Here is a 16,555-nt window from a genome sequence, read left to right on the forward strand (position 1 = left end):
AAATATTCACCTGAAAATGTGAATTAATCCCTTATTTCCAACAAAACCCTAATATATTGAGTAGATAAGTAGAATATGTGTATGTGTTGTGTATTTTTATTTTTGCTTTCTTGTTACACAGCCTTTATATTTCTCTCAGAATCATGTCTGCTTAAATATAATTTTATTAAGTTTTAATTCATATGTGCATGTTAAAGTAACATAGCTTTTTTAATAACCTGGCAGTATTAAAAAATATATATGTGTTTCATTTCAAGGAAGCGTATATCCAATTGGTAGATTTTGGAAAAGACTCTCGGGGCTTCTAGATTTAATCTACAGTCCATAATATCTTATAGCTCAGTGACTGAGCAAAGTGGGGGGTGAACTTAGCTTGATATTGTGATACTTTCTCTGGCTTAATTTAATGAGTGGAAATGGAAGTGTATGGTTCGTCCTTCGTTCTTCTTTGTGCTTATTGCCCATTCTTGGTGTTATCTATGGCAGCATGACAGTGACATATCAGCTTATACTTACGAGCGCACCCTGATGATGGAGCAAAGGTCCCAGATGCTCCGGCACATGCGACTGTCCAAAACAGAGCGGGACAGAGAGGTGAGAGCCTCCTGTTTTCATGAAATCTTGGCCCTGTGAAGTCTTCACTGAAAGGAATGATACTATATTGTTTTCCTAGAATGGCACATTCTTCCCTTCTCATTTTATCAGTTCTTCTACTATAACCACATTATTGTTTGAAAATAACTGAAGCTGAAGCATGAGAGGAAATTGGGTATCTATACCTCTCATAGCTGTGTTGGGCTCTCCTCAGGCACAGTTGGTGAAAGACCGGAACTCAATGCTTCGATTGACCAGCATTGGCTCTGATGAGGATGAAGAGACAGAAACCTATCAGGAGAAGGTGCACATGACTTGGACAAAAGACAAGTACATGGCATCCCGGGGACAAAAGGCTAAGTCAATGGAAGGATTCCAGGACCTGCTTAACATGCGTCCGTAAGTTTTGCAGCTCACAAGCTTATCACATAACGTGGTATCCTAGTCAGTGGCACATATGTAACTCTGCCTGGATACACAGGATGAAGTCTGTTCTTCACATCACCCCAGATCCAGCCTCTCTGTTACTTGCCTGTGCCTGTCAGCTACCAGTTAGTCTTGTACATAAGCTAACCAGCCTTCTTTCTCACCATACTGTGTTCATGGCATAAAAGAAGCAAATGTAGAATGAGAAAATCCAGGATATTAGCATAAGGAAAACATTTGTTCATTACATTATTCATAACCAAAGTAAAAAAGCTCTGTATTTCATGGTGTTTAAAGTTGACTGTGTGTCTAGCTTTCTCTTTGCCTTAACCACCTCTGTTTCTCCCTTCTACCCATCCAGGGACCAATCCAACGTGAGGCGGATGCATACAGCAGTGAAACTCAATGAGGTCATAGTTAACAAGTCCCATGAAGCAAAGCTGGTTTTGTTGAATATGCCAGGGCCTCCCCGAAACCCTGAGGGTGATGAAAACTGTATCCTTTCCAAGAGCGGAGCTACCAGTAGGGAAGTCGTTAGTGGTTCTGAGATGTGACCACTGAGTAGCCTTGACATCACTGTCTGGGCCCACATTCGTTCTTGAGAAGGGAAGGCTTTTGAAAGCCTTAGGCAAGGATTCTTACACAGCAATGAGATTGAGCCCCTCTGGGGGAGTTGGGTGTCCATAGAGAGACTCTTGAGGTGGTAACTCTGCAACATGATTGCTAACATTCACAGTACAGAACTCTTTCTGAAACAGTCCTAGAGACACAAGACCCACATCCTTTTTCCTTTTCAGGCTTCACCCACTTTGCAAAGCCTTTCTTGTGGATGTAGTTAGGGGACAAGCAGTTTAAGTGAAATCTTCTCAGAGGGGAAAAAGATAAGGGTTTTCCTCATACCCTCATCACACCTCATTTTTTTTATGGGCCCCCTTCAGAAATGCAGTGGTGTAGACTAGCCCTCTCCCATCAGTACCATTAAGGAAAAGAGATTAAGGAAGAAAAAGAACTGGCAGAGAAAACTGATTTGAGCAGCTCCCTTAGAAATTACTTGGGTTCTCTAGCAGTCTTAGGAGCTGCCCTGTGTGGGTCTTCTCTTTTGGCTTATTTTACTGTGTTGTACACACACATTACTTGTGAGTTCCCTCATTTGCAAAATAACATTTAGAACAAAAATCTAACAAATGAAGGTCTTGTATTATGTATGCAAAAGAACTAGATCCCTGAATTAGTTCATAGGGGTTAACCGAATCCAGAGTTCAGACTTCTCCCATTCTGAGCAGGTAATAAATAATTAAGACAAGCATGTTAACTTTGCAGCGTTGTAGTCAGACAAACCCCAGTTCACATGACGTCAGGCTGTAAAGTGTGCTCTTCTCCTTGACAAATTCTGAAGACATGGAGTTCCTAGAAGTGCTCACCGAGGGACTAGAGCGAGTCCTGCTCGTCCGAGGTGGTGGCAGTGAAGTGATCACCATTTATTCCTAATCTACTCCTGAAGTCTCTGCCTTTCTAAAAGGCCTCCCCTTTCTAAAAGGTTTCTGCATAGAAGGCCAGCTCCTTACTACCACTTCCATCCAGTAGAGGCTGGGGTTCTGTACACAGCACATTGAACTTCTTGACAGGCTGAGCCTCAAGTACTTGTGCAGAAAAGTACACGTCGTTCTGCTCTTTGCTACCATACAATCTCCAGTCCTGACAGGAACAGCAGGTATTTCCTCAACTTCAGAACACTGGTCAAGTCCTGAAAGCCATGTCTGGCCTAGCTGAAGACAAATTAGAATTAACAAGCTAAACTATTAAAATGAATTGGCAAAAGGGATGCTAGAAATTCAGCTGAAGACAAAAAGCAAGTTACATGTCCGATATTAAAGGGGCATCTCCAAAGTCACAATTCAGTGATGACATCATGGGGGTAAAAGAGACACAACTCATCGTAATACAGACTACATGGCTAAGTATGTGGGGACCTAACATCGTTGTGGGATAGCCTGTGGCAAACCAAGATGAAAACCTTTTTTAGCTCTTTTTCTTTGATGTATCCACTTCTCTCAAGGACTCTGTTTTATATTAGAGTACTAATATACAAACACTGAAACATGGCTGCAGCCTCTAATTCTTCCTTCAAAACAAGATTCCCCCAAAATACCAGTTTCAAGGACACAGATTGTGTTGGTCTACATGTCAGCTGGTTCTCAAAATCCATTCCATGGTTAACATTGTAATACAAGCATTGTTATCCTGGAAATTGTCTTTTAAAGGTGGAGTAAAAAGAATATCTTTCAGGTTTTCAAATGGCCAAATTAAAGTTAACTCCAAAAGGTAGCTATTAAGATCTACTGAAAGTCTTTGGTTGCCTGTGTGTCGTGGGCAGTACATCCAAGCGGTTACCTAGGACATCTAGGTGATGATGCACCTTGACCAGTAGTTTCTCCTTTCTTTTTTGCCCTCTGGGTTAGTTGACACAGGTCCAGAATCCTAGGAATAAAGACTAGCTAGAAGACTCACTGAAATCCCTGAAAGCTTGGGACTGTGTTTTAAAGGGGGAATCTAGCAATGGAATTTGAAGTTCTAGAGCCATACTCCTTCCATAGTGCCAAAGATTGAGCTGCTGCTACTCTCCCTGCCTGCTTCACTGAAGTGGCACAGGATTGGCACTGGCCTGTCAAGAAACTTCTTTTTCACTAAGAAACTGTGGACTCATTTCCAAAGCCATAGCAAAGACATAAGGCCCTCAGCTCACCTAAATACCCAGAGTCTGAGCATTTTTCTTTTTCCAATTTTATTCTTCATTGGGACCGTAGGAACTTGGCTCTGAACTAAGATTATCCAAGCCAGCAGTCCTCTCCTATCCCATTTGCTTTCAGAAAGCTCTCAGCGTGTCAAGGAAATACTTGTGCAAGCTTAGCTTTTTATTTGCTGGTCGTAAAACATTCACTGGTTGTCTTCATTTACTGGTCATAACACACCAGGCTTTCAAGCATAGGGAAACTGCTTCGATTGGTAACTGAAAATATGTGAAATGTTCATTTCTTTTATAGGACAAGTATTTAGAGAAACTATTTTGCCTGTATTCATGATCACTTTTATCACTTTATTAATGATAAATAGTGCCACTCTTTTTTTCCGTATCCTACTGGATACGGAATAAGCAAACCTAGATATCGGATTATTCATTTGAACCTTATAGACAGAGGAGAAAACCCTTCTGTATGGCTTAGAAATTGAGTATTTTGTTTCCTTTGTTCTTTTTTTCCAACCTCAAGACCTAGTCAGGGTAGCAAAGCAGACATAATTTTAAGTTTTTCCTGCTCCTTCCTGTAGAGGGTAGAGGCATTGTTTACAGCTTCCACTGTAATACTCTATTGTTTAGTGGAGTCCACGGTAGTGGGACAGGTACCCTAGGACCCAAAATATTGAAGCCCTCGTGCTTTAAAGGTCAGCCTTCCCAGGAATTCCTCTACATTTATATACTTCCTCTCACCAAAGTGGTTGATGCATATGTATTTTTTTCCATATAGAAAAAATATGGGCAGAACAATGTTAGTTTTAAAAGAGCTTTTTGTGGTTGGAGCTCTATAAGAATCTTTTTAAAGGGATAAGGGAGTTAATAATATCCCTTTTAAAGGGATAAGGCTATATTAAAATAGCCACTGCTTTAGCCTCTAAAACATAAAATCAGCATTACTTGGGAAGATGGTTATTAGGCCAGATTTAAACTCATCTCTGTCTAGAGCATTTCATGTCCATGTGTTGCTTATGTTGTTTGTGAAGTGTCTTGTCTCTTCTAATCACTGCAAATAAAGCAATACTGAAAACTTGATAAGAGAGAATGCACCTTAGGGGAAGGGAAGGGGCTTTTGTGTTTCAAGAAGGAAGAGAAAGGAAAGACCTCTTCCTGCCTCTTGACTAAAAGCCAGCTTTTAAGTCTTAGCTATGATTTACCAGGGCAGGTTATAACAATGTACATTCTCCAGTTGCTGGCCCTCTGCCTTCTAAAGCTATCTTAAAAGCTGAAGTGTGAATTGCAGCATCTGCTTGACAGGTGCCCAGTTCCTCTTGGCAGGGGAAAGATCACTCCTGTGTATCTTCCTTTGCCTCAGATTCCTGTGGCCCCAACTAGCGCACCAATCCTCACTCCCCCTAAATGTGTTAAAAATCCATTATTGTGGATATTAAAGTAGCAATTATACTGTAAGCATATTTATGTGCTCTTTTTGTCTGGTTTTTTTCATCATGTATAATCTGAATCCAGCATTAGTTTCTCACATCTTCCACAAGTGTCTCCAACAGAATTTTTATGTTCCCAGGTTGTGTTAGAGGTGAAATAATATAGAGGTGAAATAATGAAAATAGATTTAAGGGAAACTTGTGCAACTTTTTTTTAAGCATTGTTCTCGACCATTTAATTTATTGAAAGGAGATGCTGCTGTGGTTCTTTATTTAGCAGCAACCATTCTTTTGTTTACATAGAGTTACAGTTTTATGTGTTGTTTTGCTCTGTACTGGAAACATAAATAAAGTTTTCTACATTATTTTCAGTCAAGGGCTGTGGTATAGTTTCTTTGTGTTTGCAGTGATAACATATGTTGTCTTTCTGGGATTGTCTCCTCACCAAGGAGTAAAGAGAGCTTTGGGTTCTCTTCAGCATAAGTGCTAACACTGAGAGTTAGTGTGCTGGGAAAGAGCCTACATAGGCAGCAGGTGCTTCTTTCTCAGGTTCACAGAAGCAGTCCTCCACCACTGAACTCCATCCTCTGAAACAAGAAAAGGTAAGTAGGTGATTGGTGAATGGGTGTTGAACTAACTCATCACATACTTTATCTAATCACAGGCTCTATTTCGCTTTATCCTTAAAATAACAACTTCCAAATTCCCAAGGGATCTTTATTAAGAAATAAGCTCCGATACCTCAAATCCCTCACCATCCAATGGGTCAGCTATTTACAACTCCCCAAAATTTAACTTTTCTTTTGCCTTACCTCAGGGGGCTCAATGAAGGCTAACCAGTCTGATGCATGTGTAGGCAGCAGTCCCATTGACTGGCACTTATAAACAGCCAATGCCAAACCCATGAGGTTTCCAATGAGATACACCAAACCCTGAAGAAACTTCTGGCTTGAACTTTCTAGCATCTTGAAAGCTATTGGGGTAATAAAAAAGTGTCAAAACCAAAAGGACTTTTTTTTTTTTCCCACATGAATCAGGCCGTATTTTAAAATAACATGGAGCAACCCAAACTAAGCAAATAGGACCACTAAAAGTGAACAAGAAAACATAAGCTCCATTTCCCTCCTCCAGGCCCTCACCTCTACCATTACCACCCTGCACACCCTCCCCCTGGCAACCAGCTAAGAGACGTTCATGGGTTTCACTGAGAATTTGTCTTTAATTCTTAAAACTAACGGAACGGTTGCTGTATCAAGAATACTTACTGGCTGAAATGGCCATAAGTGCCTGAATGGGCCGCCAAGCCATCATACACACCATCATAGTAGGGAAGATGGAGATAGTATTGCCTGCCATGTACATGATGAAGAGGTTCATGGGAATCTGTTTGAGGGGCCCCAAGGCGATATCCCAGCAGCGCTAAAACAAACACAGTGTTAACCTATGATTCTATCCTCAGTCCCCCCATTTGTCGGATCACCAGCATTCAAATGAACGCAGTGCCCAATTCTGTACTTCTAAGCAGACTCCTCCGTTCTAGCACCTCTGTCTGCCCTTCTCCATGTTGCCATAGGAAACTTGCTCTTCTTCTAAAGCTAAGGCATCCTCACCATTTGTTATGTTTTTCCCCACTGATTTTCTTTCCAGGTGGCATTTTTTCCCCATGATCTGGCTAAAAAAAACCAGACTTCCCTACTTTTGTTCTTGTACTTCTGCATCTCTCATTGCCCCACCTACAACTGAAGAATGAGGTAAATCCATAGAGTGGGAGATTAGCATACCTCAATCAGTAAAAGAACAAACTGACAAGATTCAGAAGACCTGAACAATATTATGAACAAACTTAACCTGATATATACAGGACATTGCACCCAACATTTGGAGAATTCGCATTCTTTTCAAACACACATGGGACATTTACAAAAGCTGACTGCTTGCTGAGCCTTGAACATGTCAACTCTCAACCCAAACAGTACAAAGCAAGTTCTTTGCTTATGATGCAATTAAGCTAGAAATCAGCAACAAAAAGGAAACTGAAAATTCCTTACACCTTGGAATTAATAAACGTCTAAACCACAAATCAAAGAAGAAATTAAAAGGAAAACAAATATTGTTAACGGGGATCCCTGGGTGGCGCAGCGGTTTGGCGCCTGCCTTTGGCCCAGGGCGCGATCCTGGAGACCCGGGATCAAATCCCACGTCGGGCTCCCGGTGCATGGAGCCTGCTTCTCCCTCTGCCTGTGTCTCTGCCTCTCTCTCTCTCTCTCTCTCTCTCCCTGTGACTATCATAAATAAATAAAAATTAAAAAACAAATATTGTTAACGGATAACAAAAATGCCACATATTAACACCTGGGGGACACAAAGCACTGAAAAATTATAAGACTACAAATAAGCATCTATTTTGCAGTTTTTAAATTCCAGCTAACACACGGTGTAATATTAGTTTCAGGTGTACAATATAGTGATTCAACATTTCCTTACATCACCTGGTGCTCATCACAAGTGCCCTCCTTAATCCCCACCGTCTGTTTCACCCATCCCCCTTCCCACCTCCCCTCTGGTGACCATCAATTCCCTATCATTAAGAGTCGTGTTCCTTGGTTTGCCCTTCTTTTCCTTTTTTTCCCCCCTTTGCTCATTTGTTATTTAAATTTCATATATGAACGAAAATCATATGCTACTCTCTAGGTCCATCCATGACACTGCCAGCATTTATTTCAAGAAATTATAAAAAGGAATAGATTAAACCCAAGGAAATGAAAAGGAAATAAAAATGAAAAAAGGAATTAATGAATTGTTCAACAAGGCTAAAGGTGGTGGGGTTTTTTAAAGATTAATAAAAATACTAGTGAGCCTAATGAAGGAAAAAGAAGAGAGATTCAACAGTGAGAATAAAAGAGGGACATCTATATAGTTCTTGCAGTGTACTAAAGTGACTATATTATAAATCTGGGGAAATGGATAAATTCCTAGAAGAAATACATGGCATAGTAAATTGAAAATTGTTTAAGAAACTGATTCTGTAAGCCCAGATGGTTTATCTTGGCAAATTCTAAACATTTAAGGAAAAAATAAAGCCAATCTTATATAAACTCTTAAAGAAAATAAAAAACATTCTACATAACTCATTACATTGGGCTCTACAAATACTAAAACCTGATACGGACATTATTAGAATAGTTCATAGATCGTTATCACTCCTGAACCTAAATGCAAAAAATCTTACTAGGCAAAATATTAAATCTAGCAACAGAAGAATATATTACTATCCCTTTGAGCTTATTCTTGTTAAAATGGCCATAGTTAAGCAGTTCCCTGGTGTGTCACTTACATAAAAGATCATTTATCTGGGAATTTAAAGATCAAAATTCATATTACAATTTGATGTACCAAGATGAAAAATGATATACTTATCGAGAAAAGCACTGAAAAGCTGTCATTTTCATCTAAAAAATCACTGCATTTAATGAAATGAAGATCATTTAGTTCTGAACAATATTAAGGATAAGAGAAAAGAAAGTGCCACCTGTTCTAGGTGCTTGGGAGACAAAACCTACTCTCATGGACCTTACCACTTACATGGTAGGAAGTATAACATATAAATTAATACGAGGAAAGGATAAGCAGGATAGGTAGTGCCATGGGGTTTCACTGTGAAGGTGATATGCGAGCGATCTAAAGGAGACGTGAGAGCAAGTCATGAAGGTATCTGGGGGAAGTGTGTTCCAGGAAGAGGGAAAGGACATGTACAAGCAGTCCGAGATGGAAGCCTGCCCGCTATTTTCAAGGAGCAGCAAGGAGGCCGTTCTGACTAGAGTGGAATGAAGAACAAACGGGAAAGTGCTAAGAGATGAAATCACTCAGACCAGAATGACAGTTAAAACAGAAAGCAGTGGAAAACAGCAAATTTTTCATCTGTCTGAACATAAATAGCAAAAAGAATATCCTGACACACTGGCTGTGTGGTTGTAAGGGAACTAGAGTGAAACGGTAACATCAACTCTTTCGCGCTGGCACTAATAATTTTCAACCTACTTATATGTTCAAACATCTTATTTTTCCAATTATTATTTTTATTTTTTTAAATTTATTTATGATAGTCACACACAGAGAGAGAGAGAGAGAGAGAGAGAGAGAGAGAGGCAGAGACACAGGCAGAGGGAGAAGCAGGCTCCATGCACCGGGAGCCCGACGTGGGATTCGATCCCGGGTCTCCAGGATCGCGCCCCGGGCCAAAGGCAGGCGCCAAACCGCTGCGCCACCCAGGGATCCCCTGTTTTTCCAATTATTAAGCGCTTTTATTATTGTAAGTTAATCTCAAGCAGTTTATCTACCCATATTAGGGGTAAGACTCCTACAGTCGGATATGCACATGCTGCCTGGGAGAGGAGGGGGGACGTGCAGGGCAGAGCCGGTCCGAGCACGACCGTGACGGCTGTACCTCTGTACCTTCTCCACCAGGATGCGGTCCGTCTCTTGCACGCTGGTATCCGGCACTTGCTTGTCCAAATAACCGACGGGGTACAGCGAGTCTCCCTGGCCACCGCCCCGGTCACTTCGGCCCCTAAGGCACCAAACCAAGAAACTAAGGCTGCAGCCTCCCACCCTTCATATTCCACATTCCCGCTCCACTAATCATGGAATAAAGACCCTCAAACACACCCGCCCAGACGAGAATACGCCGTCTCGTGGGTCCGTCAGACCTCTGCCTATTGAGTGAGATCAGGATCCTCTGAAGATTAGAAAGCTCCACGTCACAGAAGCCGCTCGCTCCCCAGGGCTCGTCTTTGCGCCTCCCATCACTTTCGGAGGGTCGGACCCGGGGGGTCAGGTCCCGTTCCCGTGCGACCGTTCTGGATTGAAGGCTGTTTACCGAGCTCCGCCCCGGCTCCTCACCTGCTGCCTCCTCCAGGCCCGCTCAGCTCAATGGCCCACTTGAAACGCCGGCCTCGGTTGGCCACCAGGCTCCCCTGGGCCGTCATGGCACCCGCCTCCTCCCGGAGCAGCGAACCTCCTCACTCTCCGGCGGGGTCTAGGCCCTGGCCCCGGACGCCGCTACGTCTGGGTCTCCCCGCGGCCCGCTTCCGGCGCTTAGCATGGACGTCACTTCCGGTCTCGGGGTGGGCGGAGCCTCCCTGGGGGCGGGAGACCCCGTCGCGGAGGAAGCCGGGCCGCGGCTCCCCAGGTTGTGCAGACCCGGGGGTGTGCCCCCGGAGCTCCGACGTGCACCCGAGCGAGCGAGCGAGCGAGCGGGAGGGCGGGGGTGTGGCCCGCCCTGCCTCTGCGCTAGGGGCGAAAGCCGAGCTCGCCTTCTCGAGTTCCCAAAAAAAGCTGGGAGCAGTGCGGACCCGGGCAGCTTATGGGCTTGACACGCGGATGGCCCCTTTTGATCCTAGCTCTTTACTTAATTGTGTGACTTTGGACACGTTAAATATTTAGTGCTTCAGCCTCTTCGTAGGTAAGAGTTGGATAATCCACCTACTTTAGGACGCCCGGGAGGCTCAGCGGTTGGGCGCCTCCCTTCCGCTCAGGGCGTGACCCCGGGGTCCTGGGATGAGTCCCGCATCGTGCTCCGGGCATGCAGCCTGCTTCTCCCTCTGCCTGGGTCTCTGCCGCTCTCTCTGTGTCTCCCATGAATAAATAAATCTTTAAAAAAAAAATTACCTACTTGCAAGGCTTATGAGCGTAAAAGGAGTGCCTGCCACGAATGCATTTTTTTTTTTTTTTAATTAAGAAAGTACTCTAAAGGAGCGCCTGGGTGGCACATTAGGTTAGGATCTGCCTTCAGCTCCGGTCATGATCCCAGGGTCCTGGGGACACAGCTTTATCCCTCCTCCCTCTACCTCTGCCCACTCTCCCACCCATGCTCTCTAGCTCTTACTCTCTTTCAAATAAAATCTTAAAAAAAAAAAAAAAAGCACACTAGCTATTGGATTTTTGTATTGAGTTCTATACCTATATAATAATATAACCTGTTATTGGATACTTGTTTCCCGTTTTGTTTCCCCTTTTATAAACAGTGTTTATAAACCCTATGTCTTTTCTTACTAAAATTCCTAGGAATGCAGTTGCTGGATCAAAGATTGCACTTTTTTTTTTTTAAGATTTTATTCATTTATTCACAAGAGCCGCAGAGAGAGGGGGGGGGGGCAGAGACACAGGCAGAGGGCGAAGCAGGCTCCATGCAGGAAGCCCAATGCGGGACTCCATCCCGGGACTCCAGGGCCAAAGGCAAGCTCTAAACCGCCGAGCCACCCAGGGATCCCCAAAGATTACAAATTTTTAAGGAATTTTCATTTTAAATGTCTTCTAGCAGTATCTATTTGCACCCATTTGCATTCCACCAGCCTTATATTATTTTTTAAATTGGTTTGAAAATGGTTCTGTATTTTCAGACTTTTATTCCTTTGACTCCAAGTTATCTGATATGGTCAGGGTTGGGGTGAGGGAAGAAGAGTGCTATGAGAGTCTGTGGTTGGGAGGTGAGGTTGAAAAGGGCCAATTAGAGACTTTGGACCCTTGAAGATGATGGTGATCTAGAGACACTGAAGATTTCCATCCCCACTTTGTCTTTTCCTCTTAAAGATATTTTGTGTTCATGGCAGACTGTTTGAATAAGGCAGTAATGGAAAAGGCTTTTCCCCTTCCAGTTCATTCTAAAATGTTTATTTATATGATCATAGGAAGACCAGACCTGTGAATTGCTTTCCTGCTTCTTTCTACTTTTCTGGCTTTATCTGTTATCTCTGATGAAACTTTGAGACTGATGTCAGACTGTACAAGGGTCTTGGCCCTATTGGGCAATCTTCTTTGTCCCAGAACAGTCTTTGTTCACTTACCAAATTGCACTTGTGTTTGTTGACGTCCCTTGAGCACGTATCTACCCCTCTTGCTGCACTATGCCCTAAATTCCTTTAAGTTAGGAACTACATGTCAATTATTTTGGATTCCACTGCCTAGAACATAATGTATTGAATAAATGTTTAGTGAATATGAGCAAGTTAATTGAAAGTAAATATAGTACTGAATATACTATAATTACATTTATGTGAAAAAATGTAAAAACTCGAAGAGAATACATGTTAGGGTGTTATATATTCAATTAATGGTTTCCATGCAATTTTTTTTTGAACAAGCTATTGTCCTGCTTCTTAAATAAATTGTAAAGCAACACTTTTGAAAACATTGTCAGTCATTCAAATCATATATTCCTTCCCTTTGAAAGTACTCCCCCACTTGCTATAAAAATGTTTTCACCTGTAACCCCAATCAAGGTGGTTTGGCCTCATGTTAGTCCAGGTCATTTATTCCTTTATCCTAGGAATCCTTATCGTGTTATTTGCTAAAACGTGTTGCAGAGAACATGAAGACAGGTGATCACTGGAATGGAATTGAGAAAGGATTCCAGAGTCAAACACATTTGAGAAAAACTGCAGATGCTATTCTGCACACACACCCTAGAGATTTCCAGTGGAATTGGTAGAACATTAAAACGGGATCTCTGGGTGGCTCAGTGGTTTAGCACCTGCCTTCAGCCCAGGGCATGATCCTGGAGTCCCGGGATCAAGTCTCACATCGGGCTCCCTGCATGGAGCCTGCTTCTCCCTCTGTGTCTCTGCGCCTCTCTCTCTCTCTCTCTCTCTCTCATTAATAAATAAATAAAATCTTAAAAAAAATCATGAGAAATGATTCAGTAGAATCTCCTTTAATTGTTTCCCTTCCACCTAAATGAGAAGCTCCCCCCATTTTTCCCCTATCACACCTATTAACTTCCTATGCAGTCAGTGATCCATAGAATACAGTGAGGCAACTTTCCTTAAGCATGCTAGAGTTTTTCAGGAAAAAGAGGAAGGTACTTCCTTAAAAGCTCTGCTTGTTTCTCAAGATTATTAGAATATCATAAGAAAGAATAGATCCTTTATAAAAATGGAGTTTTCAAGTTGAAATTCGATTGAGGATTCAAGTTGGGTTTTTGTTTTGTTTTGTTTACAAATTATATTTTTCAAGAATAATCAAGGGAAATCTAGATTCTAATCCCGACCTGTGTTGCTTTGAGTTAGGAATTCGGCCTTAATTTCTTCATCTGTAAAAAAGACACTTCTACTAGATGCCTTCTAAGGGTACTTTCTAATTCTAAAATATATTTTTTTCAAAAATTTTGTATATTACTCTTTCATATATATTTGTAGAAAAATGATAAACACAAAGGACTAATGGGATTTCACATAATCTTTTTAAAATTCTGCTTTCCTATGCTTTTCCTAGTTCTGCATTGTGCAGTTACTACTTTTGGATTTAGAAAAAATGTCAGTAATATAACGTGTGTTTCCACACCTCAAAGCATGATGGTTCTCTGTCCTAGATTCACCAAAGAATCACCTTGGAGCACTCAAAGAATACTATTGACACCTGGGTCACACTCCAGAGATTCTAATTTATTCGCTCAGGGTTGATCATGGGCATCTACTGTACAGCAAGAACTAAGAACCACTGACCCAGAGCATTTTGCTGCCTAAAAGGTTTGAACTTCCACAAAGTAATCTAAGCAAACAATCAACTTTGGGCAGCCTCCTTGCTTGCCTCCTACTGGACTAAACTTCACTTAGACTAATGGAAATACTTAACTTGTAAAAATATATGTTAAGCTTCCCTTTGTGTCTTTGAGCAAATATGACTTTAAACTGAGAAAGCATATCATAATTGCATAGGTCATGTGAGTTGTCTTGTTTGACTTTATATTTGGGCCATCTCCACAGTTTTTGTATTTGTTTTTTAATCTCACCCCCCACCACTTTAGGAGTCTAAGAAGCTGTTTCTAATATTTCACGCTGTTTTCTACATGGTCCGACTAACAGCATTAGATTCAGAACCATGATTTACTAGGTATATTCTGACCACTGTATTCTGAGGGGATATGTGAATTCTGTAGATTGTGATGGAAGACAATCCTTCCAATTCTCATGAGAACGTCAATGTGGCAGATCACAGATGAAAAGACGGCAATTTTCAGAGATAACGCCTAGCATGACACTTGACAGAGATACCTTATGAACATCATACAAGGCTGGAGGGGGTGAGGAGAATAAGGATATTAATGTCAGCAGTTACTTAAGTGCCCTCATGACACTATGGTGCAGCAATGTCACGGGCTTCTACCTTAGGAGGCTACTGGGTAAAGTTAAGGTAACGGAAATTTAACGATTTAACAGTAGCCCTGATTTGGGCCCTCAGGATAAAATGCAGAGCATCTGGTACCAATGAAAGTCTTCCACGCTCGAGCATCTTCACTCTGGCGCCAGCCATTGGGCCACCCCATCACCACCGTGTTGTGCTTCATGCCTCCAAGGCCACAGGACTGGATGAGGTGGGAAATGCCCTCCCTCAGCTTGGCCACCACCACCAGCTGGCAGAAGCCCTTCACCTTCTCTGCCTCCATGAGGTGCTTTATAGTCTGAAAAAGAGAACCTTAATGTGGAACTGCTTCACCCTGAAACTTTCAGCCTATTACCCCTCCTTATTATGTTCCCCGCCTTTTTCCAAACTCTGCATAAGACTGTATCCCCTAAAGAGTCCAAAAAGTTAAAATTAACCCAGTGCAATCTAATTATCCTTTGACATTTTTACTCTCAAGAGACCTGCTGGTTGACCACATGGGGCTCCCTCTGCCTTTCCTTCTTTGTAGCATTTCCATCTTTTTAAATATTTTAATGGTGACTACTGATGACCCTTGTCTTTGCTTTGCTATTATTTACTCAAGCCATTTTGGAGGTAACAGTTCATGTTACTCTTACTCCACTCTCTTGGTGGAAAGATGAAGGGAATGATGGTGTAGAAAGAGGATAGGATTTTCTATCCTAAAGGCATAGATTAAATCAGTATAATAAGCAAGTTCTCTTGATTTCCAATCCTGTACTTTTTGTTTTTACCATCATCTTAGACTGTTTCTTTAGCATTTTTAGTTTTTAGGGCTTCAAAGTATTCTAAAATGAAACCTAGTAAAAATTTTGAATTGTAATTATACATTTCTCTAAGCAACAGGTTTGGTTTTATCATTTATAGTAAGAATGAGAATGAAAACATGGATGCCTGGGTGGCTCAGCCGTTGAGTGTCTGCCTTTGGTTCAGGGGGTGATCCTGGAGTCCCAGGATTGAGTCCCACATCAAAAAAAAAAAAAAAAAAAAAAAAAAAAAAAAAGAAAAGAAAGAAAGAAAAGAAAACTTTCTATTTTAGGGAGAACTTATACTTGGCAAGTTAATCAGAAGTAAAGCGAAAGAATCTTGCTCATGATACCAGTGTAGACAAGGAGAAAGGAAAGCTCCTTGTTGTCACCAGATTGAGCAGAACCATCTCCATACTTCAAGAGACAGACTTATTTGCATGACTTTTCTGAGGCCTAAGTCAGTGTTTAGAGTCTGGAAACAGTACTTAGCCTTGACAATCTTGAAAGTTTAGTAATGCTTTTTTTTTTTAAAGATTTTATTTATTTATTCATGAGAGACACAGAGCAGGAGAGAGAGAGGCAGAGACACAGACAGAGGGAGAAGCAGGCTCCATGCAGGGAGCCAGACGCGGGACTTGATCCCGGGTCTCCAGGATCACAACCCGGGCTGAAGGCGGCGCTAAACCGCTGAGCCACCTGGGCTGCCCTAGTAATGTTTTTTAAATGGAAAAAAATAACTAACTTACTTCTGGTCCATCTTATTATTAGGGAGAATATGATTGTTCAAAAGTCTAAACTAGGGACGCCTGGGTGGCTCAGGGGTTGAGCGTCTGCCTTTGGCTCAGGGCGTGACCCCGAAGTTCCAGGATCAAGTCCCACATCCATCGGGTTCCCTGGGGGGAGCCTGCTTCTTCCTCTGCCTGTGTCTCTTCCTCTCTCTTTCTCTCATGAATAAACAAATAACATCTTAAAAAAAAAAACTTGAAAAAGGAAATTTTCTTTACATTAATTTACTTTTCAAAAAAATTTTTAAATAGGCTCCACACCCAAAGTGGGGCTTGAACTCACCACCTGGAGATCAAGAGTCACAATAAGAGTCACTTATTGTATAAATGGAAACATAGTAAACACTGTGCTCTACTGACTGAGCCAGCCAGGTGCCCTGAAAAAGTAAATTTTCTATTCAAACAACCAGATTTGCAAGAATGGATCTCTCTAAAGGAAAAAAAGCTTTTGTAGATAATGTCTTATATTGGTCTAAGCCCGTTTAACAATGTCTCTATAATACTTCTGTTCTGCTCTCCTCCATGATCCAACCAGTTCCTCTAGTATGCTCTAAAAGGTCCTAAGACTTTTGGTAGCTTCCATAAAATGGGTTTTCATTGCAAATTCCAGTTTTTTTTTTAAGATTTTATTTATTT

The 16,555-nt window shown here is 41.7% G+C and overlaps 2 protein-coding genes across 8 annotated transcripts in view; one reads left to right on the forward strand and one right to left on the reverse strand.

The window, feature by feature from the left end:
• SLC12A6 (solute carrier family 12 member 6) overlaps positions 1-5,566 on the forward strand; it is an 88,519-nt gene extending 82,953 nt beyond the window's left edge. For all 6 annotated transcript variants that reach the window (XM_055316667.1, XM_055316671.1, XM_055316668.1 and 3 more), the window contains 4 exons: positions 487-594; positions 809-993; positions 1,382-1,515; positions 2,417-5,566. In XM_055316667.1, the coding sequence (XP_055172642.1) occupies positions 487-594; positions 809-993; positions 1,382-1,515; positions 2,417-2,508 (519 nt within the window). In that variant the 3' untranslated portion in view covers positions 2,509-5,566. The remainder of the gene's footprint in view (positions 1-486; positions 595-808; positions 994-1,381; positions 1,516-2,416) is intronic.
• On the reverse strand, positions 5,399-10,287 carry EMC4 (ER membrane protein complex subunit 4). Of its 2 annotated transcripts, XM_055316673.1 has the most exons (5): positions 10,090-10,287; positions 9,643-9,757; positions 6,456-6,609; positions 6,003-6,163; positions 5,399-5,777 (listed from the first exon to the last, which is right to left on the reverse strand). In XM_055316673.1, exons 1-5 carry the CDS (start codon positions 10,173-10,175, stop codon positions 5,742-5,744), a joined length of 552 nt encoding a protein of 183 aa, XP_055172648.1. In that variant the 5' UTR covers positions 10,176-10,287; the 3' UTR covers positions 5,399-5,741. The 2 variants fall into 2 exon arrangements, with proteins under 2 accessions (XP_055172648.1, XP_055172649.1); XM_055316674.1 differs by lacking the exon at positions 10,090-10,287 and having other exon boundaries at positions 9,635-9,757.
• Positions 10,288-16,555: the final 6,268 nt, after the last annotated feature.

This window comes from Nyctereutes procyonoides, unplaced genomic scaffold (assembly GCF_905146905.1).
Source record: "Nyctereutes procyonoides isolate TBG_1078 unplaced genomic scaffold, NYPRO_anot_genome, whole genome shotgun sequence".
In the NCBI taxonomy this organism is placed as follows: Eukaryota; Metazoa; Chordata; class Mammalia; order Carnivora; family Canidae; genus Nyctereutes; species Nyctereutes procyonoides.